The 23,066-nt window shown below is 39.7% G+C and overlaps 1 protein-coding gene across 8 annotated transcripts in view; it reads left to right on the forward strand.

Annotated features, from left to right (window-relative positions):
- The window catches only part of LOC148035892 (transducin family protein / WD-40 repeat family protein), a 64,355-nt gene extending 43,626 nt beyond the window's left edge, over positions 1–20,729 (forward strand). For 2 of the 8 annotated variants that reach the window (XM_087677913.1, XM_087677917.1), the window contains 4 exons: positions 17,017–17,073; positions 17,159–17,221; positions 19,334–19,493; positions 19,805–20,728. In XM_087677913.1, the coding sequence (XP_087534039.1) occupies positions 17,017–17,073; positions 17,159–17,221; positions 19,334–19,417 (204 nt within the window). In that variant the 3' untranslated portion in view covers positions 19,418–19,493; positions 19,805–20,728. The other 6 variants (XM_087677915.1, XM_087677914.1, XM_087677909.1 and 3 more) reach the window with 5 other exon arrangements.
- Positions 20,730–23,066: the final 2,337 nt, after the last annotated feature.

A 23,066-nucleotide genomic window follows, 5' to 3' on the forward strand; every position in this document is an offset into this window, starting at 1 on the left:
CAGGTGTGTGTGCGTATGTGCGTGCGTGTGTTTGTGTGTGTGTGTGTGTGTGTGTGTGTGTTATTAGGGGGAGAGGGAGAGGGATATGTCAATGATGGATTCTCAATATATGAGGAGAGAGAGAGGGGGGGCAGAGAGAGGAGAGGAGAATTGGTACTTGAGGTAGTTAAAAGAGAAAGGAGAAAGAGACTAAAAGTGTTAGTGCTGCAATTGGTTGTGATACTAATGAGAAGGGGGAGAATAAGATGTGGTAGTTGTGGAGGTGGTGGTGGTGGTGGAGGTGATAGTAGTAATGGCGGAGAAGTTCTAATGCTTGATATATGCCCACAAGAAAAAGAGGACCATGTGGACCACAAATCTTAAGAAGACCACATGTAAGTCAAATTGGTACCATTGGACTTGCAAGTTTTGTGGGAAGACGACAACAAGTAGTGTCACAAGACTGTGACAACTATTATCTTTTTGCTGATTTCTTTATTACTACTTTATTTGGTTTTTCTTTTTGGAAGGATCCCTCTTGAAATCTAAAACGCCCGAGTTGCATGGCCAGTATGTGAAACGGATAGGAATGTCTAGTGAGTCAAGACTGGACAGTTAAGGTCCAGTACAAGTCTGGAAGAGACTGATGGCACTGTAGATTGACAAGCGTGGAAGAGACTTGTGAAAGTGTATATGGACAAGTGTGTTGAAGAACTAGCCTGGAAGAGACTAGTTCAAAGTGAAGATGGACAAATCTCCAAAAGATTAGTCCATGTGGGGTCATCAATGGAAATTCATTTTCAATTGAGCCACATTACAAATTTGGATGTAGCCATAGTCTGTGAAGATGGTCAGAAGACTAGTGGGGATGCAATGGAAGCAACTCCTAAAATTTAGGGAGTTACTATTTTTGGACCCCAGAATCTGTTTGCGTCATTATCTTCGTTTTTGCACGAGGATTAATCCTCTAGTCTGTGCCGAGGTCAAATTTTGCACCGAGGATGGAGAATTTTAGACCGGAAGGTTAGAACGGGAAACGCCTTCCAGTGCTGCCATTTGGCACAAATTTGTGCACTTACCTCTTTAAAGAGGGGCTGGCGTGCAGTTTTTTTGGGTATTGGGGGCTCATTTGTGAAAGGGAAGATGGATAGCTGCAGATGGAGAGCTATTGAGAGCTGGCCTATCTTGTCTATGATGCACAGAGGGTTGAGCTTGCTCCCTACTTTCTCTTTCTCTCCCCTTGACAGTTATGGATATGCCTCAGTTGAGATCCTTTCTTCTGATTCATGTACAATTGTGTGGGAATATGCTGTTTTTGCATGAGGCAAGAGCCTCCTTTCTTCAGGAACAGGAGCAGTTGTTTGCTGTCCCCGAGCAGGAACAGATGAGGGTGGTAACCTCACCAAGCAAGTGTCTGAAACAACACTAAGTCAATACTGATTCTAGACTGTTCAGAGGTTATTTCAGAGCCCAATTGATGTCAGAATCAAGGGGCACTTGGCACAGATGATGCAGAACAGTACAGAGAACAATATGAGCATTAAACAGGTTCCAAAACAGGTCTGAACCAGTAATTACAGTGGGCTGAAATGGTCAATTCTGCACTCCAACCAGAAGTTTCAGACTTGGGCAGAGTTTCCCCTCCTGGTCAACTTGTTTTGGGTCAGTAATTGTACTGTTATGCTGCTAAATTTCACCCAAAATAGGTGAAAGACAGCCCATTGTACTTTTTCTCTTTTTTAAAAAATAAAGAAATACCGCAAGGGGCGCCGGACTTAGGGGCCAACAGGGTGTTTGTGTGGCAATAGGAGCATTCTAGCTTCCTGTTTTTCTTCTTGATTCTGTGTCTTTAAGTTCAGGTAAAGTGGGCGACTGTTAATTGGGTGAAAGCATTTATATATTTTGGTTGTACACTACCGCCCTTTTCAGTGAACAGGCCGGTTACAAGTAGTGTGACAAGACTCATCATTCATTCGACCAAGGTGGGTGGTCAATGGGGCTCATGTCCTTAAATCCCTCAATTTGTGGCCAGTGAAATCATGAACTACTTTTCTCTCTCCAATCAAAGCGGTCATGTGTCATCGAGCATGACAAAGGCTCAAGAGGAGGTGGTTATCCTTGAGATGAAAGTGGATGCTTTCAAAACTCCTCTTCCTAGTCCATGCGCCTCAACGGCCTCACGCTCCACTGCCACCATTGGAAGCAAAAGGCCATGTAAATGAGCTTCACTATAAGAAGCTATGGGTGGTATTTCTAGTCCTTTGTCTTTCCTGAAAGAGAGGCAAAGGAATACGGAGATAGGGATTGTATGCACTATCATTAAGTGCAATCTTCTATTCCATTTTCTTTAAGTGGATAGGTGGAAAAGAGTGGTCAAAGCTATTGCTGTGGTTAGTCCATGCGAGGAGTGATATGGCATCATCTACAACGACATGTGAACTAAAAAGTTTGACGAGAAGAGGGATCTCTCGAGCCTATGCATGCCAGATAAGCAAAGTATGGTTGCACTATACTTTCTGTTGGATGGAGTAATAGGAAGAAATGAGACATTACGAACATCCTTGTTTTTTCACCTCTTGCCACCTTTTTATTATGAATTGTGGATGTGGGGCAAAGAGGATAAACAACAACAGGGGCTTTCATATACATACATATCTAGCATGCTATTATTGAGGTAATCTTAAAAATCAAAATTTTATATTTCGATTCATGGTTCAAATAGCTTGAGGCAATCTTAAAAATCGAAATTTATATTTTAGTTCATAGTTCATTATTCATTTTACGCTTCAATTTATATTTTTAGAATCTAGATTACTTGTCATGAGTCATGACTTGTTCTTCTACTTTCTCTAAATTCTAGTTTCCATCTCTTATCTCGTCATTCACGAATCATGATTCATCTATTTCAATATCCACTTTATCTACCTCCTTAATCTCACCTATCTTTTCTTTCTCTTGTGCCATGTAGGTTGGTGTGGCAAATGTGGTACAAGTGGTCACCGATAATACTTCCAACTGTCGGAGGATGGGACTCTTGCTTGAAGCAGAGTTCCCATCCATTGTTTGGACTTTGTACAGTACCGATTGCATTGGTATTCTCATGGAAGACATAGGGTCACTTGATTGGGTAAAAAGGATTGTTGCGGATGCTTGCCGCATTGTTGATTTAATCATGAAGAAGATAAAGGTCTTGGCTATCTTTCGCGCCTCAATGATGTAGAGCTAAAGAACTCTCTAAGACCCATTTATTAGATATGCTCAATACCCCACCCTCGTAAGGTGCTACCAATGATCCATGGTGCCCTAAGTTGTAAGGCCCCCATTATCAGGAGAAGTCATGTGTGAGCACAAACATTGGGTGGGTTTTGACTTGTATGTCAGGTGAGGTCTATGTGATCGGATGGCAAAAATGTGATCTTTGTGGATCTAGCCTTTGGCTAGATAAAGTAGTTATGGTGGTAGCAACTCGAGACACAATGCATTGAGTTGCGGATGTGGGAGTTATCAGGGATCCCTTTTTTGGGGTTCGGGGGTTGCGTCCCGTGTTGGACGGTAAAGGGAATATTCTTTGGCCAACTAGGAAAGATTCATAATATGGTCAGACATGTCGACTAGACTATCTTTTTGGGCTATGAAAGGAAGACCCCTCTAAAACCATTGTCAATCCATGTTTCATTTGGTTGGAGTTCTTCCAGCTACCCTAAGCTTTTTGCCTATCACCTGTCTGTATCACCATCTAAGCTTCACAGTGGAAGCGCACGGGTGGACAAAGCCATATTTGTATTAGTTTGTTTGAAATTAAAGTAGTCTCTATTCTTCTCATACATGTGTGTTCTCTATTCCTTGCTCAGATTCTGTCTGCTGTGCCGTGAATTTTCTACACTATTTTACTGCTATGTGGTTGCTTTTAGAGTGAATATATGACGTGCAAAACAAAATTCAACAAGCTATAGTCTCAGATGAGTTCAAGGTATGGTTAAGGAGAAGTCACTCTAGAGTGTGAAAGAGGAAAAAGCCATTAAGAGGCTTTCCTTGAGAGACATTTTGGCACAATGTTCTAGCATTGGTAATAGAGATTGCCCCCTTGTATAAGGTGTTATACATTAGTTACACGGAGGGCGCTACCTTAGGGCTTCTTGTATACTTTATGAGAGATCATTGAGGAGGTCAAGGCATGCAGAGTACATAATGTCGAGGACCCAAGATAATTGCATTTATTTTTATACAAGTCGATTGGCTGTTTTAAGTTTTAACTTCGAAAGGCTAAATGCAATGTTTTTTAAAAATGTAGTGTTAATATATTGGATACCATGCCAACGCATAGATGCTTATCTCCCAAAGGCATTGGATGAGGACCACCATGTAGTATTCCTCCATTAAATCATCAACTACAGTGACCAAAGAAGAACTGCTTTTGCTAATGCTCTATGTTAGACGAGGCTCTCTTTGGTTTAGTCTCTATTTTGGTGGGAGTTTTTTGAATATTAAGGATCCAATGTCCAAAAAATTGTCCTTACAGCACTTGCATAGGTGAGTTGAATCTTTGAAGTTTGAAGTTTGCAATTTAAACTTGTAAGTTGTCAACTAGAACCTTAAGAGTTTACAATCTTTGATTGCTATATGAACACTGAAGATCATTCGAGGCCACTTTGAAGAGTGTCAATAGAGAGTGAAATGAGAAGTAGGAGGCCATTTTCAAAGATTTCTACATGGAGCTCGAGGACATTGACTGTTGAGTCTCATGCACTTGCAAGGGTTGTCGAGTTGTTGCTTGAGTTGTAAGCACTAGGACCACAACTGCACTGTAGAGTTGAAGCGGAAGTAGAGAGAGAGGGCATACACATTAGTCGAGGTGCTCAATAGTACTGACCTAAATAGTGCTGAACAGTGAGATAGTCTGAGAGTGAGTCGATAGATAGGTGTGCACCAATGTGGTACACACAAAGAATGTATTTATACTTAGGGTACAGTACACTTACCCCCGCTAGGGTGAGTTCATGTGTGTGAAGTAATAGCGAAAAGGGCCTTTACACCCAATAACCTCTCACTTAAAGGTCTGAAGCGAACCTTTGACCAACTCCCACAGGTCTAATGTAATGCTCATGTTGAGCCTTTGCAAGACTTTTAGTGAGAATATCTGCAGGGTTATCTTGTGATTTGATCTTAGTCAGGCTGACTAGACCATCATCCAGAATCTGTATGATAAAATGGTACCGCACATCAATACGTTTGGTACATGCATGAAACATGGCATTCTTAGCTAGGCATACTGTGCTTTGGCTATCACATCCAAGTACAAGTGTTTTGGTGGGCAGCCCAAAATCCTTGGCCAAATGACTAAGCCAAACTGCTTCTTTTGAAGCTTCAGTGGCTGAAATATATTCAGCCTCAGTGGTAGAGAATACTACTATTAGACTTGCGAATATCCAAGTCACCTGCCATGTCTGCATCATAGTACCCCTGCAGATCTAACGTACCCTTGCCATAGCAAATACATTTTCTTTGTGTGCCCTTAAGGTACCGTAAGATACATTTCACTGCTTTCCAATGTGCTTTGCTAGGATTTGACATGAACCTGCTTACAACTCCCACTGCATAAGCAATGTCAGGTCTAGTGGCAACCATAGCATACATGAGTGATCCACAAGTTGAAGCATAAGGAACATCCTTCATAGAACTGACTACCTTATCATCTTTTGGGCAATTTGCTTTGCTAAGCTTAAGATAAGGTGGAAAAGGTACACCAAGAGGCTTAGCATTAGCCATAGAAACGATCAAGTACTTTGCTGATGTGCTTTTCTTGTGAGAGAAATAAGAGTTGTTGCTCTCTATCTCGTGTTACACTCATGCCCAAAATATGTTCAGTTGCACCCAAATCCTGCATGGAAAAGGCTGAATTCAGCTGCCTTTTCAGCATTAATCTGGCTTTTATGCTTACCAGCAATAAGCATATCATCCACATAAAGCACAAGTATAATACGGCTTCCATCATCAGCCTTCTTAATATATAAGCAGTGATCTGTACTACTCCTTTTAAATTCATGTGAGAGTATGAAGGCATAAAACTTTTTATACCATTGTCTAGGAGCCTGTTTCAAACCATACAAGCTTTTCTTAAGCTTACATACCAAATGCTCCTTTCCTTGTATAACAAAGCCTTCGGGTTGTTTCATGTACAACTCTTCTTCTAGATCACCATGCAGAAATGCAGTTCTAACATCCATCTGATCAAGTTCAAGATCCATAGATGCTACAATGGCAAATAACACTTGAAGAGCGGTCATTTTGACAACAAGAGAAAACACTTCCTGAAAATCAATGCCCTCCTTTTGTGTATAGCCCTCAGCACAAGTCTGGCTTTGTATTTGGGTTTGCCATCCATACATTTGATTTTATAGATCCATTTGTTAGGAATGGCTTTCCTATCCTTGGGCAATGTAACCAAATCCCAAGTATCATTTTGATACAATGACTTCATTTCTTCTAGTATAGCTAGCTCCCACTTTTTCTTCAATTCACATGATAAGGCCTCTTTATACGTAAGAGGCTCACCTTCATTTGTGAGCAAAATGCAATCCAAGGAAGGATCAAATCTTTGTATAGGTTGTTTGACACGTGTAGACCTTCTTACCCAATCATAGTTACCTGGAATGGGGAACATGAACGGGAATGGGACCCCCTGGAACGGGGGGAACATCCAAGGTTGGGGAACAGAAACGAGAATAGGGGGAACGACACATATCTTAAGTGTCCCAAATATATATTGCATGACCCAAATTGCCCCAAAGAATGTCCCTCTAATTTCCCCAATACCCCTCAATGCTTGAAATTAACCCAAATGTCCCAAAATGGACTCGATTACCCCCACAGCTCCAAATTGCCTTGAATTGCCCCAATTATCCCAATTTCCCTTGAAATTAGACAATATAAATGGATGAATACCTTGGAATTGAGGATAGGCTGAAATTTGATTGATTTGCAAGAGTTGATAATGCATCAAATTTAAACTTTGCATGGACTTCTAATTAGCTTGTGGGTTGTCTTGACACTTTGAATCTTCAACCCGAGAGAGAGAGAGAGAGAGAGAGAGAGAGAGAGAGAGAGAGAGAGAGATGTGGGTTGTCTTGACACTTTGAATCTTCAACCCGAGAGAGAGAGAGAGAGAGAGAGAGAGAGAGAGAGAGAGAGAGATCAGTGTGTGCACATTAGGCAATGGGTGAACATGTGGTGGTAGGAGTGTGACCCATGCAAAAAGAAAAAACCGGGAAAAACGTCAAGTTTCGGTCAACAGGCCAGGAACGGCCGTTCCAAATAGGGAACGGCAAGGGGAATGGCAAGGAACGGCCTTGGGAATGGCAGGGAACATTCCCTGGCCGTTTCACCTCCTTGGAGGGTTTGGAATGCGTTAGGCCATTCCTACAAGCCGGAATGGTTGTTCCCTGTTTCTATGTACCCAATGATCTGTGTTATCAGGTAATGGATCCACATCCAAGGGAATGTTGATGACCTCATTGTTTGGCTGCTGAACTGCATGTTGAGGTTGCTGTAATACAATTTCAAATTGCTGTAATTCATTTTCAGCATGTTGATTTTGGTGCTCAAGGTGATGTTCAGCATCCCCTTGTTGCCCATTTTCATTTGGCTCAATAATGATACATTGATTGTCATAATCAGCATCAAAAGGAGCTGAATTTTCAGTGGCTGATGGCTGCTCAAGTAACTGATCATCCTAAAATTTAACTTTCTTTTTGTTTGAGTTATTAGATGTGATATTTTTTAGCAACTTTGACTCATTGAATACCACATCCTGGCTGGTAGCACTTTTTTCATGCTTGGAACCCAAACTCTACAGCCCATTTCACCTTCATCGCCATAACCCATGAATATGTCTCTATGAGATTTCATGTCAAGTTTGGTTTTGCTATCAACAGGTACATGTACATAGCATTCGCAACCCAAGATCCCTAAGTGGTCATATGAAGCAGGTTTGCCAAATCAAACCTCTTCAGGGATGCCACTTTCAAGTGCACAATGTGGAGATCAGTTGCAAATATGCATCGCGGTTTTAAGTGCCTTTCCCCAAAACGATTGCGAGAGATTAGTTGTGGACAGCATGCACCGAATCTTCTCACATAACTTGCGATTCATTCACTCAGCCATACCATTAGATGATGGATTGTAAGGAGCTGTAAGGTCTCGTTTAATCCCATTGACATCACAAAACTTATTAAATTCTTTAGATACATACTCTTCCCCATTATTTGTTCTTATGCATTTTAATTTTAAGCCCTTTTGAGTACTAACCAAAGTATAAAACTTTTAAAAGCATCCAATGCTTCATTTTTCTGCTTAAGCAAGTAAACCCATAGCCTTCTAGAACGGTCATCTATTAAAGACACAAAATAATAGAAACCACTATGAGTTTTTATTGGCATGGTGCATACATCAGAATGGACTAAATCCAAGATACATGCCTTCTTAGAGGCTCCATGAGAGTATGAACTCTTTACATGTTTACCAAGAACACAATCATCACAAAATTCAAGCTTTGAGTTTTTCACATAAACTCTTCCAAGTTAAGAAAGTGCCTGCAAACCCTTTTGGCTCATATGTCCAAGACGCTTGTGCCATAACTCCATGTGTAATTGTACTTCTGCAACTGCAACAAACTTTCCAGGAAGTGCCTTATAGTAGAGATAATACAGTCCCCTTTTTACCACCTCTAGTGACTAGCATAGACCCTTTCTGTATTTTCCACATTCCACCACCAAAAGTAGTAAAGTAACCTTTGCTGTCTAGTTGCCCAACAGAAAGCAAGCTCTTCTTGATGCCAGGTACATACCTAACATCATGAAGAATCGATTCCTAACCATTTTCTAGAGCCAAGTGTATGGTGCTCATTCCTTCAATATCACATGTATGATTGTTGCCAAGGTAGACTTTTCCAAGATTACCTTTTGCATAAATGGAAAAACGCTCCAAAGATGGAGTTACATGAAATAAAGCACCGCTATTAACAATCCACGACTGTGAAAAACCATCATGAGCTGACAACAAAGCATCTATCACATTTGTTTTAGTGATATACATATCCTTCACTGTCATAGCAAGTGGATATGAAAATGCAACCAGCAAATCAGCATCTTTATCCTCTTCTATTTCCTCAATAACAACACTAGATACCACATTTACTTTTTCTCTCTCTTTAGGGATAGAGCTACCATCCTTGTCATTCTTTTTGCCTTTTGCATTAGCCTGCTTCTTGCGTTATTGTTTCCTTTTAAAGTACTTGCAATCGGGCTTTTTATGCCCTTTGCGACCACATTGATAACAAGTTACATCTTGTTGTTTTTCCTTGCTTTTGTTGCGATTTTTGTTTTTATTTGCAGCATTAGATTTTTTTCCAGTTCTTCCTCGTACATTGTAGGCTAATCCACTGTTTTTCCCACTGGCGTCTAATCTCTTCATTTAGAATAGAACCACATACACCATCAAATGTCAAGTTGAGGTTATTGCTCAATGACACAATCGATACCACCCATGAATCGGGCAAGGTCATGAGCAAGAAGATAGCCCTCAATTTGGGATCAAAAGTTGGCAAACTTGCATCCTGTAACTGACTCAAAATACTAGTGAAAGCATTCAAATGCTCCGAGGCAGGCTTAGACTCATCAAGCTTCAAGTTGACCAACTTCCGCATGAGATGTACCTAATTGGCAGGAGTTGTATTCTCATAAGTAGCCTAGAGTTTCTCCCAAACTACACAGGCAGTATCAAGCTCCTTTATATCAACCAAGGTATCATCTGTGACGGCCCTTTTAATGTAAGTAATGGCCTTTTTATTCATTTTAGCTCAATCCTCATTTGACAAAGTAACAGGCTTATGTTCTGCTAAAGCATTATCACAATCCTTTAAAAAGAGTATACCCTACATACAATCTTTCCAAAGATCAAAACCATTGCCATCAAATTTACGAATCTCAAAGAGATTCTTTGTGTGAGATGTAGATGCACTGCCAGCCATCTTCAGCAATACACAACTGCAATAAGGGGCTAAATGCTTTCAGCCAATAGCAAGGTTGTTGAATTGTAACAACAAGTACACACTCTTGTACTTCCAAGGTGTCCAAGAAGCAAATGTTTAGCTGCAATTTCAGTCTCAAGTATTGATTACAGCAATCAAAACTAATACATTTGCGTTAAAGACATCTCCCACTTCAATAATACATCACCATAATATCCAAATGTTGTATTTAACATTGTTTCACTGCATAGTGAGTATTCAGCAATACATATACCAAGAGAAGCTGCCCTTTTTTAACATTTGAAGCATTCAAAGCTAAAAAAAAAAACTCCCACTCAGCGGTGAATCTGGTGCAAATTTCACTGTCCAGTCTCAAATCAACTAAAAATACATCACCAATGTGAAAATCCCTAAAATTTTTGCAATGAATTTGCTCCAATTGCATCAATACATCTTCCCGAGCATCAACTATGAGCTAATGCTGCAGAAATTTCACGAATTCTGCAAAAGCCCAATTTCGGGGTCCAAGAGTGCACAAATTTCCAAGAAATTGGCTCAACCAAGCAAAATTGTCACTTACATCTGAAAATCCCCAAAATTTCCAAGACTCGTGCACTTAATGTCTACAATTTATGGATCAGGAATCAATGAAACATGTGTCCGGTACCAAATTAGGGAAAAGCCCAAATTTTGAGGAGCAGATTTGCGCAGATTTGTGTTCTATCCTTGCTTGCTTGAACAACCGGAAGAGGAAAAATAAAATGAAACCAAAATTTCTGATTTTTAAAAGAAAATAGGGTTATTGACCTGCTTGTCTGATGGACGTCAGTTTGTATAGCCACGTGATGTGAGATCCCGTTAACACCTGTCGCATGGAGCAAGCAGTCAGTCGTGACTGTCACACTGACTTGGAGCCCCACAGTGCCCATCGCCCTGGTCCTGGTCCCGATTGACCCCCCTTCAACCTGCCGGCCAACTTGTCGCTGGCCCCGTCTAACGCCTGCCCTACTTGCTTGCGTGTCGCCTGGACTTGACGACTGTCACAGTCTGGTTGCCTGCGACGACAGATTGCACTTGTCGACTACCTTTGTTATCTGCTCCCACTAATGACGACTACACTAATTGCAGTGATTGCCGCCTTGCACCATGTTGCTCTGATATCTAGCTTATAAGATATGCTACTTATATTCTTGGTAATCTAAAAAAGAGCACAATACTGTGCTATAAATTTTCTTCGAGGTATTGTGCTCTTTTTTAGATTACCAAGAATATAAGTAACATATCTTATGAGCTAGATTTACCATTGGAAATTCGAGTTTACCTTATGTTTTACATTAGTTGTTTGAAAGAATGATTGGGACAAGGTGAACTGATAGTTTCGATTGAGGAAATTTTGGGGCTTGAGGATACTACCTTATATATTCCACTTGAACTCGATTTGGTTCTAAACAATCCCGTCAAAATGTTTATCTTGAGTATTTTGTCAAGTGAAAAAATTGTGCAAAGGCAGAGGCTACTAGGGAGTTAGATGTTTGTTAAAGACTCATTTTTTCCACTTTGTTCCTAAGGATATTGTTGAGGAGAGTAATCATTCATAGGGGGGAAAGTGTTACATCCTTGGATATTTGGATAGGCATTAGTAGCATTGGCCACAGTGATTATGAAGTGAATTAGTGTGAATGCACTAAGGACGCTTTGGGAGCTAGTACAGTTGAGTCCTGTTTATAGGACTGAAGGCCTTGTTGTGTACATCATTATGTGATTGCCACTCTTAGACTCTTGGCTCATTGATCAACACATTTGTACATCGGGATGGTGTGGATTGATGGTATGGTACACTAATCCTTAAAATGTGGTCATAATTCGGAGTGTTGCTAGCTTGATGGTGAGTTTGTTTGGCTCTATGGTTGGGAGGTGAACCTGATGTCCAGCCCTTTATATTCGCGAATGTGGCTTGTTTCATACCTCATTTTCAGGTTGCAGCCTAGGGAGACGTTTCGACACAGCATTTGTACTAGTTGAGGATATACATGGATGAGAATAGCATAAAGCCTGCCATGTTTATCACTATCCAATTTCTATGGTCTAAAAAAGAAGTACAAGGTGCCACTAATGGTAGTAGTGGATGTTGGCCCACAATGTTCAAACCTGAATTAAAGGAAGCTTATTAAGAAACAATGTGACCTGGTCATTAGGGAGCTTAGGAGCTCATGTAGTGTAGAAGGTGATGAGTAATTGCCAATATTTAGCTAACTTGACCTTAATGTCATCCTAATCTATGATCTTAAGTTCTTGGAGCTCATGGTCGAGATTTATATGACAAGTCCTATCTTGATCAGTATAGCAATTAGGCAAGTGTTTTCACCACTTCAATGCAAGGTCAAAATGCTGTAATTGTGAATGAAACTCTGGTGTAATCCTTTCATCAACTCAACAATGGCAGAGGTATTTTTGGCCTTCCAAGAACGGATAATCTCATATGACACAAGGCAAGGGTTTGGTTGAGCTTCTAGCCCCTACACAATGTCCCACAAGTTTTGTAAGTCAAAGATATGTCTCATCAGATTTGATCAAGTAGTATAGCTAGAACCAGTGAAATGAGTCTTATTGGTGAGTGCATGCTTTGTTAATAACGAGGAGGAAGAACTATGAGGTACCCAAATAAGATGGGTAAGGTGGGTAGAAAGGAGAATGAAATGGGTAGGTAGGAATAGGCTAAGATTATCCAAAAGTTGTTGATGGAGGTGGCATTGGAACTCTATAGTCCTACCCAATGGTCAGTTGAGGCATTGGAACATAGCTAGTTGGTTTGTTAAGTAAGGCCATTTGGGAAAATTGTGGTACCAAGTTTCAATTGATTGAAACTCAGGAAGCTTGGGAGGATGTGCTATGCAAAAGACCTAAATGTGTGAGATGACTAAAAGAGATGAAGTAAATATAGAAATACCTGACACTGGAGTAAAGGGAGGGGTAGAAAAAAGAGGCTTGTACTCCATTTTGTTTCTCCAATGGAATGGCCAATTTCACATGGAGTATCCATTCTTCTTGCAAAATCAATAGATTTGTGCGCCAAATTTAAAGGGAATAAATTAGTTTTGCCTTGTAGCATGGTTATTATGTACGAAAAGTATGGTATGGGACGGTACGATAAAATACGGTACTAAATGATACCTTAAGATTTTTTAAGGTACGATATGATAAAAATATGTTACTCTATCCTAAAAACAACTTAAAACCTAGTTTTTTTTTACAAAATAAGATGGAGAAATTGCTTGAATCTCAAATAACGTAATCTCATGGGAGAATCATATTAGTATAAGGAGCTTTTAGCTCATCCCAAAGTGTGGTTTCAACGAGAAAAGAAGTATCCATTAACTTGGTACCTTATGGTACTAATACGTAAGTTACAATACCTAAAGTATGGTATAGTATGAACTCTTTCATATATGGTACTAGTGCAACTATGCCTTGCAGTAATTGTTAAGCCTAATGCATAAGGATAAGATCGTACTTGGCTCATGTAATCCAATATCTCTCCACCATAGTTGTCAGGTACGAAAGGTACGATAAAATACGGTACTAAATGGTACCTTAAGATTTTAAAGGTACGGTATGATATTAGCACGAAAAAAATAACTTGATTATTTTGGACCAAAGATAATAGAATAGATATTTTTAGTCTAAATAGCAATGCTATTAGAGTATATAAGATAATTACTTGAGGGTAACATGTCAAAATCTAATGTTGCATGGGCAACATGTGCTACTGCTACCTACAACTTATAACTACATAGATAGGAGTGGATACATCATACATGCATGATCATACAAATAAGAGAAGTGTGGGCTTGAGAGAGAGAAGGTTGAGAGAAATTGTTTGAATCTCAAATAACCTAATCTCATGGAAGAATCATATTAATATAAGGAGCATATAGCTAGTCCCAAAGTGTAGTTCGAATGGGAAAGATGTATCCATTAAGTTAGCACCTTATGGCACTAATACGTAAGGTACGGTACCTAAAGTATGGTATAGTATGAAACCTTTCGTATGTGGTACTAGTGCAACTATGCTCTCCACTTGTATTGGATCCTTGTGGAGCAAGTTATGGGGCCCACTCTTGCTCGGATCTTTGCATGGAGGGTTTGAAGACTAAAGCGGTGTGGAAGTGTTTGAAGTCATCTTCCTCCCCGAACTTGTTTCTAATGACAAGCTCTCTGATCAAAATTCTAGGTTTCTCCTTTGAGTACCTAGCCTTGATACCATGTAAAGAAATACTCGTCTACAAATAACAAACACAATCGTACAACAAAGCACAAACTGATAAAGAATAGAATTAGGGTTAGGGTAACTCAGAGACAATGAACACTGAAGAAGATAAGGAATGAATGCTAAATATAATACAATGCTCAATGCAACAAACACACTATGCAAAGGTGAAATACTAACCCTTGAACTCTTGTGTCTTTAGGACCAGGGTAGAGGGTAAGAGCTAGAGAGTGTGCCATACTCTAACGGATCGTGAATTGCAGCATGCATTCTCTGGAGATGTCTGGCAGCAGCAAACACAGCTGTATGAGGCTGGTGGGGTCCGACGAGGCAGGGGAGACCGTAGTAGAACGCAAGCTGTGTGATGACATGGCAGTCTGGTGATGGTAGAAATCTGCAAAATGCAGGCTGCAGTCCACATGGCAAGCTAGGCAACAGCTGGAATCAGCAAGTGCAGGTACAGCAGTCCATGTGGCAGGCTGGGCAGGTCCAAAGGCAGGCTGGAACAGTGAGAATAGCAGTTAATGCAGCAGTCTAGGCAATGGCAAAAGGCTTGAAATAGTTGCCAGCAGTGAGATATCCTTCATGAATGGGGTATGGACAGGAGGAGTCTGCAAAACAGAAATGGGGCTGAGCAGGAGGAATCTGCAAAACAGACGTGGCAGGCTAGGCAGGTCCAAACGCAGGCTGGAACAGTGAAAATAGCAGTAAATGCAGCAGTCTAGGCAATGGCAATAGGCGAAATGGTTGCCAGCAGTAGGAAGAAGCTGGACAACTGGCACATCAGCTCGAACAGAGATATCCTTCATGAATGGGGTATGGATAGGAGGAATCTACAAAACAGAGATGGGGTTGAGTGGTGGGCAGCCTGTCTATTTATAGATGGATGGGTCCGCCCAAATTAGGGTTTGGCTTATGGCACATAGACACTCTCTAGGAATACATTTCTTTTTTTGTGAAAGTTTGATAATATGAGTTTTGGGGCTGTAATTAAGAGCTGATCAGTTTATAATGCATTTTTAGCTCAACGGGAACATGCCTTGTATGAGCTGGCCCAAAGAGTGGAGATGGCAGCCTCTTTAGTTTCAAAGTCTCTTTTGAGTTTCTTCAGGTGCATGGTGTGGATTCATCTAGACATCTGATGTGGGACGATATCAATTGGACCCCCATCTGTAGCTAACATTAAGCAGATCAAGTGATCATGAAGCCCTTCAAATGTACTTTTGAGAAGCCCTTTTGGGATAGTCAGCATCCATGGAGGGTTTCATCCTTGTGGTTGGTGGCCCATGGGGGTCTTGCAATGGGTAGCTAGTTGGCACATATGCAATACATGGGGTTTGTTAGCGTTGCTCGTGGTATTGCTTGGAGGCCCCAATGCTCTATTTGTGGTCATGTGAGGTAGCTCAATTGGTGTGGAAAGGGATCTTGCAAGATTCCTTGTTGTGTAGAGCCTAGTCTTAGACACATTTTCTAGGGAGCCTTCCTTCTTCTAGCTGGCAATTAGCCAAGAACAGCATTTGCTTTATGAGGCTGAGATATAGGACACAAGCTTCATCATAGAGGATGGTTTGTGTGTAGTAATAGGAATGGGGGCCTTATCTAGCTGTCAAATACTAGACTCCTCAATGTTGAGATGAGAGGCGTGGGAGCTCGTTGAGAGCCTCATAGAGTGGCACATTTGGGATGCTCATTGCTAGTTGGTAATTAGGGAGCAAAGCCCTTTCTTGTATGCCACCTTGACGGAGCCTTGCTTATCCATTATCCAAGGTAGGAGCTTTGCAAAAGCTATTCCTTCACATTGGGGGTTAACCATAGCCTATTTTTCATTCGATGGGGTGGAAACTCTTGATAGTGTTACTCCTCTGCGTTGGCTTCTCTCCCCATTTCCCCATAGACCACCTTGTATGCCTGTGATGTGGACTTCAGCTTTAGCTATGTTTCTGAGCACTTGTACGCCTTTAATCTTTTCTTAGTAATATGATTAGCCACAACTTATTTTGCCAACAAACCAAAAACCTGGTTGATACAAGACCTGCAAACAGCAGCAAATATAGGAAACACAACCAAGCCTAAACTAAAGGCCAAGAGATACACCAACTTAAAACATCTAAAGTTTGTTCAAGCAGTGTGATACATAATCACACAAAGAGCATAACCCAAACTCCATTTTTCTAGTGTTTCACCATTCTTCTTTCTGCTGTCATCCCTCACATTGTTGGAAACTCTTTGAAATTCCAAGTATTTGCCACATTGGATCCAATTCCCATTTCTATTCCTCTTTTCATTTCTCCATTTCACATAACTATGGTTCACATGTGCTCCACACAAGGAGAAATAGACCTAACAATCCCCCTTTGGGTCACGGGTGACTAAACCCATAGTGAAAACATGAGTGCAAGTCATAGCAAGGTCTTACCTTTGATCTTACTCCCAGCAACTACAAATGAATTTCATGGTGGTTTATCAAGATGCAAAGGCTTATTTTTGTTCTTGCATAGAATCTCAGAAAATACTACTATACACGAATAGAGAAGCTGCTATTGCCCTAACCTCTTTTGAACAAAGAAGGGTTTAGTCCAACATAGGCGAGAAGACTCTGAAGAGGATCACTTGACATTGGGTTTTTGGATTCATGGAATTGGTGTGTCTTGGTCATTGTGTTATGAAATGGCATGAAGTAAATTTCGGTTTTTGGCTTTCAAAAGGTTACCTGCCTCTACTTACACATGTTTATAATCTTGTCAAGGGCCGAGGTTCAGAAACATCAATTTATGTACAATCATTACGGGGTGATCCTTTCAGGGTATGAGAACTTTTTGGCTGTTTACCTTTCCAGGTTCTGTGTTGAAAAGTCTGATAGTAACATTGTTCTTTTCTGGACTGTACAGGATTTCCATTTTAGTGTACTTGCAGCTTATTTCCGGCCTCATCCAAAGTCAGAGATCTTGAAGGTAAGGGTTTTTCTCAAGAGGAACATAGTATATTGCTTTTATGATTTCTCAACTTGTCATACCAAGTTGTTTGTATTTTCCCTCAGCAGTGTCGTATAAATCCTGCTATTTGTTTTACTACTATTTTTGAAATATCCCAACAAGGGTGCACGGTCATGAATGGGATCATGGCCCTTTTTTTCCTAACATTCTTGTGAATGGGAGCATTGCCCTTTTTTTCCTAACAGGTCATGAATGGGATCATGGCCCTTTTTTTCCTAACATTCTTGTGAATGGGAGCATTGCCCTTTTTTTCCTAACATTCTTTCATTAAAAGTAGGCCACTTAAGTTGATTAGAGGTATTTTTTCAAAGAAGAACCACCTTGTCACCCTACAATTGTAATAGCTCACAGCCATACAGAGAAATGCTATTTTGCATTTGCAAGCCTACAGACGTGCTGATGAGACTCCATTTTATGCTGGAAGAGTCATACTCCAATTGCCATTGCCACTGCAAACACTGCCATCAGAAATTATTCACAAGTGGTACAGGTCCTCATGCAGGGGGTCTACATCATAGCAAATGCTCCTATAAGAGATTTGTTGACAAAAGATCCGATGCTGTAAATACTTGAGCTAATCTTCACGAGCAACCTTATTGCCAAGGGCATCACCACCATATGAAAATCAACTGCAGAGGGGGGGAATAGGGGTGTGGGGTGTTGGTGGATGGTGCTGATAGTCATACTCCTGTGGCCTCTGCAAACACAGCCATCATAAATTATTCACAAGGGTACAGGTCCACAAGCGGGGGGTCTATGTCATAATAAATGCTTCTATAAGAAATTTGTGGACAAGGATCTGATGCTGTAAATACACGAGGTAATGGGAAAATCGTCAAAGGAGGTGCTGATAGTCATACTCCCGTTGCCTCTGCAAGCACAGCCATCACACATTATTCACAAGGTACAGGTCCACAAGCAAGGGGGGCTATGTCATATTAAATGCTTCTATAAGAAACTCGTTGACAGAGGATCTGATGCTGTAAATACATGAACTACTCTTCACCAGCAACCCCATTGGCCAAGGGCATCACTACATGAAAATTGAGACTATTAAAGCTGGCCACAAGTTGTAATCAATGAATCAAAACCTTATTTCCAATGAGACACTGGGAAGATGTCAAATCCAGAATTTGTGTGCTCTCACATGACATGCCATCATCTAGTCTCCATTGCACCCTAGCTGTAAGGGATAGCCGTATCTGCCATGCAATAATCAAGGTCTCTCACTGATTCGGTGCAGGGCTCACAAGCATGTGATGACCAATTGCTAACACCCCCTCTTTGATCCTAGGTGTTCCTAAACCCTTAGGATGAAAAGGGAAGGCAATGGAAGTGCCTTCGTGAAGATGTCTGGCCACATTGTCCCTTGTAGGACAATACAGAAGCTCCAGTTCCCAATCCAAGATCCTCTCTGGTATTGAACCACAATGTGCTTTATGCACTCTTGAAAACACAGTTTCTTGGCTATGGCTAGGCAACTTTTGCTTGTCACATCATTAAACAGTTGACTGTTTCTGGAAAACCAACCTCTGCCAGCAAACATCTCGGCTTTAGAGACCCCTGAGCTACTGCACATGCAGTCTTGTACTCTGCATTTGTAGATGAAAGGGCAATAGTATTCTGCCTTTTATGCCTGCATGAAATGGAATCTGATTCTAAGCGAGTGATCTCCTGTTTCATTTTTTAACCAGTGCAGTCTGACATCTATGTGAGGTCAATTAGTGATAATAGCAGATCATTTTGTGCACTTTTCTTTTCCTCGACAGATATATTGGCTTTCTAAACCATAGACTACTCAAGAGCCTGATAGTAGATTGCCCATGTGCCTTACAAATCTCTTATTATCTCCTTGTAATTGTATAAAATCAAACCAGCTTGATTAATATGAATTAACTTTGTAGATTACGTTGAGGTTTTGTACACGACAGTGGTTTTCCCCCATGGGGCTTTTAATTTCTTCACGTTTTTACATACAAGGAATGCAAATTTTCGCACTTGGCAATTGATGAATAGCATTCTTTCCACTTTCTAGAGTGATTCACTGAAGCATTTTGCTGTTGTTTTCAGGTGAATCTTTTGGCTAGTAATGTATATAGAAAGGCAAGTGATTTAGACCCTCAAATTAAACTTCCAGCAGGCATGGGTGCCTAGTGGACTGGAAATAGATTGAAATCTTTTCTCCCTTCCAGCTACTTCGAATTTGGGAGCAATTTTCTGCTAAGCCAAGGTGAAAAACACATGGACATTGCACTATAAAATTTTTAAAAAATAAAATCTTTTTGTGGTAAACGGGTCATGGGGTCAAGTTCTGCTTTTTCATATTTTAATCTCTTACAAAAATAAAATCTTTTTGTAGTAAACGGGTCATGTTTTAATTCAATCTCTCTTGCAAAAATAAAATCTTTTTGTAGTAAATGGGTCATGTTTTAATTCAATCTCTCTTGCAAAAATAAAATCTTTTTGTAAGAAATGGATCATAGGTCAAGTTCTGCTTTTTCATTTTTTAATTCAATGTCTCTTACAAAAAGCCCTTGTCAGTATGTACACAGGTTTTCAGTTGCAAATACTAAATTCCCCTCTTTTGGGAGAATTTAAATCTAAAGCAATGGATCAGTGAATTATGGTTGTAGTGATATACTATCTCTTCTTTAAAATCGTGCTTCTAGCAATGGTTTTATTTTCACATCTTCTCTTACAACAGTTACAGGACTGTAAAATTAAGGATGTGGTGATAGGACTGTGCTCCTGTTTGGAGCTGCTACTTTCAATCACAAGCAATGTTAAAAGGGATAGTCAGGGTGAGACCTGGGTGCTAATGACAGTCAGTATTGGCAACTATATAACCGATGAAACCAACTTTACTCCTAAGGTTTTAAAAAATCACTTTAGGTTTCAAGGTTAAAACAGGTTGCATACATTATCATGAAGCTATGTATTTCAATGGAGTAGGGAAAAGCACGAAGAGCATCAAAAGCACCAATCTCCAAAAGGAGCTGTATGGATTTAGATTCATTTTACAACTCCCACAGATGTATTCCAGACAGGCTTCAACAGACTCAATGACCCAGAGGGGAAAATCACCAATAGCTTAAGTCTAGGTATTGTGGTGGTATTCATCCATCCCTACGCCTAGAAATGTTACTGGGCATACGTAGAATAGTTAACATTAGCCTGTAGCATACTAAAGGTACATAGAAATCTGCTGCTGTAAAAATAAATATGATGAGTTCTTCCTTTAGAAGTGATGGGTAAATTTGAGTGCTGCTATCACTTCACAATTGGATGGATGGATCATGTGCCACTGTCTGAAGCAGGAGTTTGCAGTCATTTATTAAGCTTTGTGAGTAACAAGAGGCTTCTTACCATGGGGGTCTGCATTTGACTCGAATGCAAATTGTGTATGTCATTTGGCAAAGGATGATGTATTTATCTTTGTTTGGACTTCATAGAATTTTGAGTTGGAAAGCTTTTCTATCTCATGGTATTTTTTCGATGCCTTATACAATAAAGATGAACTTCCAAGTTGCTCTTGCTTGATTCTCTTAGCTATCCTTGTTTGATACTAGTTTGATTGTGCCATTCAGGCTGCAGCTGGATTTCGAGATTTTCTATATCATTGTATTTTTTTATGCCTTCTACAATAAAGATGAACTTCAAATTGAACTTGAAATTGCTCTTGCATGATTCTCTTATCTATCCTTGTTTGATGCTAGTTTTATTGTGCCTTCCAGGCTGCATCCCAAGGTTTGAACTCACACACCCTTTGAACCTATTTACATGCTGGAACCCATTAGGTTCTGATCTTTCTTTTGCCTCTGCCAACTCAAAATGCATGTTCAAGGTACTAATAAGAATTTAGGTGGGCAGGACATCTCCTTTAGAGTTTGGTCACTCGTAAATTTTTTTGCATATTTGTTTTCATTTACTGCATACATGGGTTGCTTGTGTAACTCAAAGTATATTCATGATACGTCTTCATTTGGACACTTTTACAAATTTATTGAAATATGTGCAAGGTGTTTAAGCTTGAAAAATAAGTGGTTCAGTTTGAAATCCACAAATTAGAATTTAGGAGAGGATATCTAAAGCTCTATATATGAAATCCTTAGCAAATGACCAAAATGGTGCAATGTGCTTATCTAGGTGTAAGTCTTTTTTTCATGCAAAAATATTTTAGCCCTCACAAATATTGAAATATCTAGGCACATTGCACAATATAATATAAAAACCCAACTTTTGATGGTCACAATTGTTGATTGAATGAACAAAAGAGAGAATTTTCCTTGCTTAGTGAATGGGCTCATAGCCTAGTGATTTGAGTATGGGTTGAGTACTTTGAGTGAGTTCGAACCCTAGCCTCCACTTTCTTGGTAGCACATACCTATCTTGTTCAAAATTTTATTTAATCTTTTTTATGCCACTTTGCAAAGGATAATGTATCTATCGTTGTTTAGACTTTACATGAATTTTGAGTTGGAAACATTTTTGATTATGTATTTTTTCAATGGCTTTTACAATAAAAATGAACTTTGAATTGCTATTGCATGATTCTCTTATCTACCCTTGCTTGATGCTAGTGTTTGTACCATTGATGCATCTTAAGGTTTGAACACGCGCATCTGTTGAATCTATTTACATGTTGGAACCAATTAGGTTCTTCTCTTTCTTTTGCCTCTTTACCACCTCAAAATTCATGTTCAAGGTATTAATGAGAAATTTAATTGGTCAAGACATCTCCTTCAGTGTGTGTTTACTTGTAAAAATGTTTGCATCTTTGTTTTCATTTTCTACATACACGGGTTCTTTGTGTAACTAAGATTTTCGCGATGCATGTCATAACATTTGAATACACACATCCTTTGAAATGTTGGAACCCACTAGGGTCTTATCTTCATTTTGCCTTTGCCACCTCAAAGTGTATGCTCAAGGTATTAATTAGAATTTATGTGGTCACAAGACATCTCATTTAGAGTGTGTTTGCTTATAAATTTTGCATCTTTAGTTTCATTTACTACGTACATGGGTTGCTTGAGTGACTTGAAATGTGTTTGCGAAAGATATCTTCATTGGGACACTTGTACAAATTTATTGGTTATGCAAGGAATTTAAGATTGAAAAATAAGTGGTTTATTTTGAGATCCATGACTTAGAACGCGAGATGTGATATGTAAAGCTCTATATATGAAATCCTTAGCACATGACCAAAGTGATGTGATGTGCTTATCTAGGTATAATTCTTATTTTCACAACAATATTTTAGCTCTCACAAATATTAGAATATCCAAGTTGATTGCACAATATGATTGGATGAATGGAAGAGGAAATTTCTATTATTAAGCCAATGGGTTCATACTTTCAATATTTTAAATGACTCGACGTTACTAAATTCTACTCTTAAGATGTGAATGTGGTTACGAATCGTAAACGGGCATCACTAATAGCATCCAGGTTTAGAAAGGCCATATAGTGGATAGTGCCATATGAGAGACTTCTTGTACTTTTTGAAGCCTTGCAAGTGAAATAAGCCTTTAATGGCTTTTACTTTCCTGTCCTTTGAAAACTCTAATGCTCATGTTTGTTGGTAGACTCTAGAAAAGTATAGTAAGAGCTTGTGTGGTACTACTCTTACATACAATCTTTTTCTACAAACTAAATAAAGAGAGATCCAAATATCCTTTTTTTCCTTGACATAAAGCTGGTAAAATCTAGATAACCTTGGTGTATCTAGGCTACATCTACCTCAAAACTTTCATTCAACTTGTCTTTGGTTTTCTCCCCTAATACATTAGCTAATTCATAC

Source organism: Lygodium microphyllum, chromosome 5 (genome assembly GCF_053477565.2).
Source record: "Lygodium microphyllum isolate KBCC chromosome 5, Lygodium_microphyllum_v1.1.10, whole genome shotgun sequence".
Lineage (NCBI taxonomy): Eukaryota > Viridiplantae > Streptophyta > Polypodiopsida > Schizaeales > Lygodiaceae > Lygodium > Lygodium microphyllum.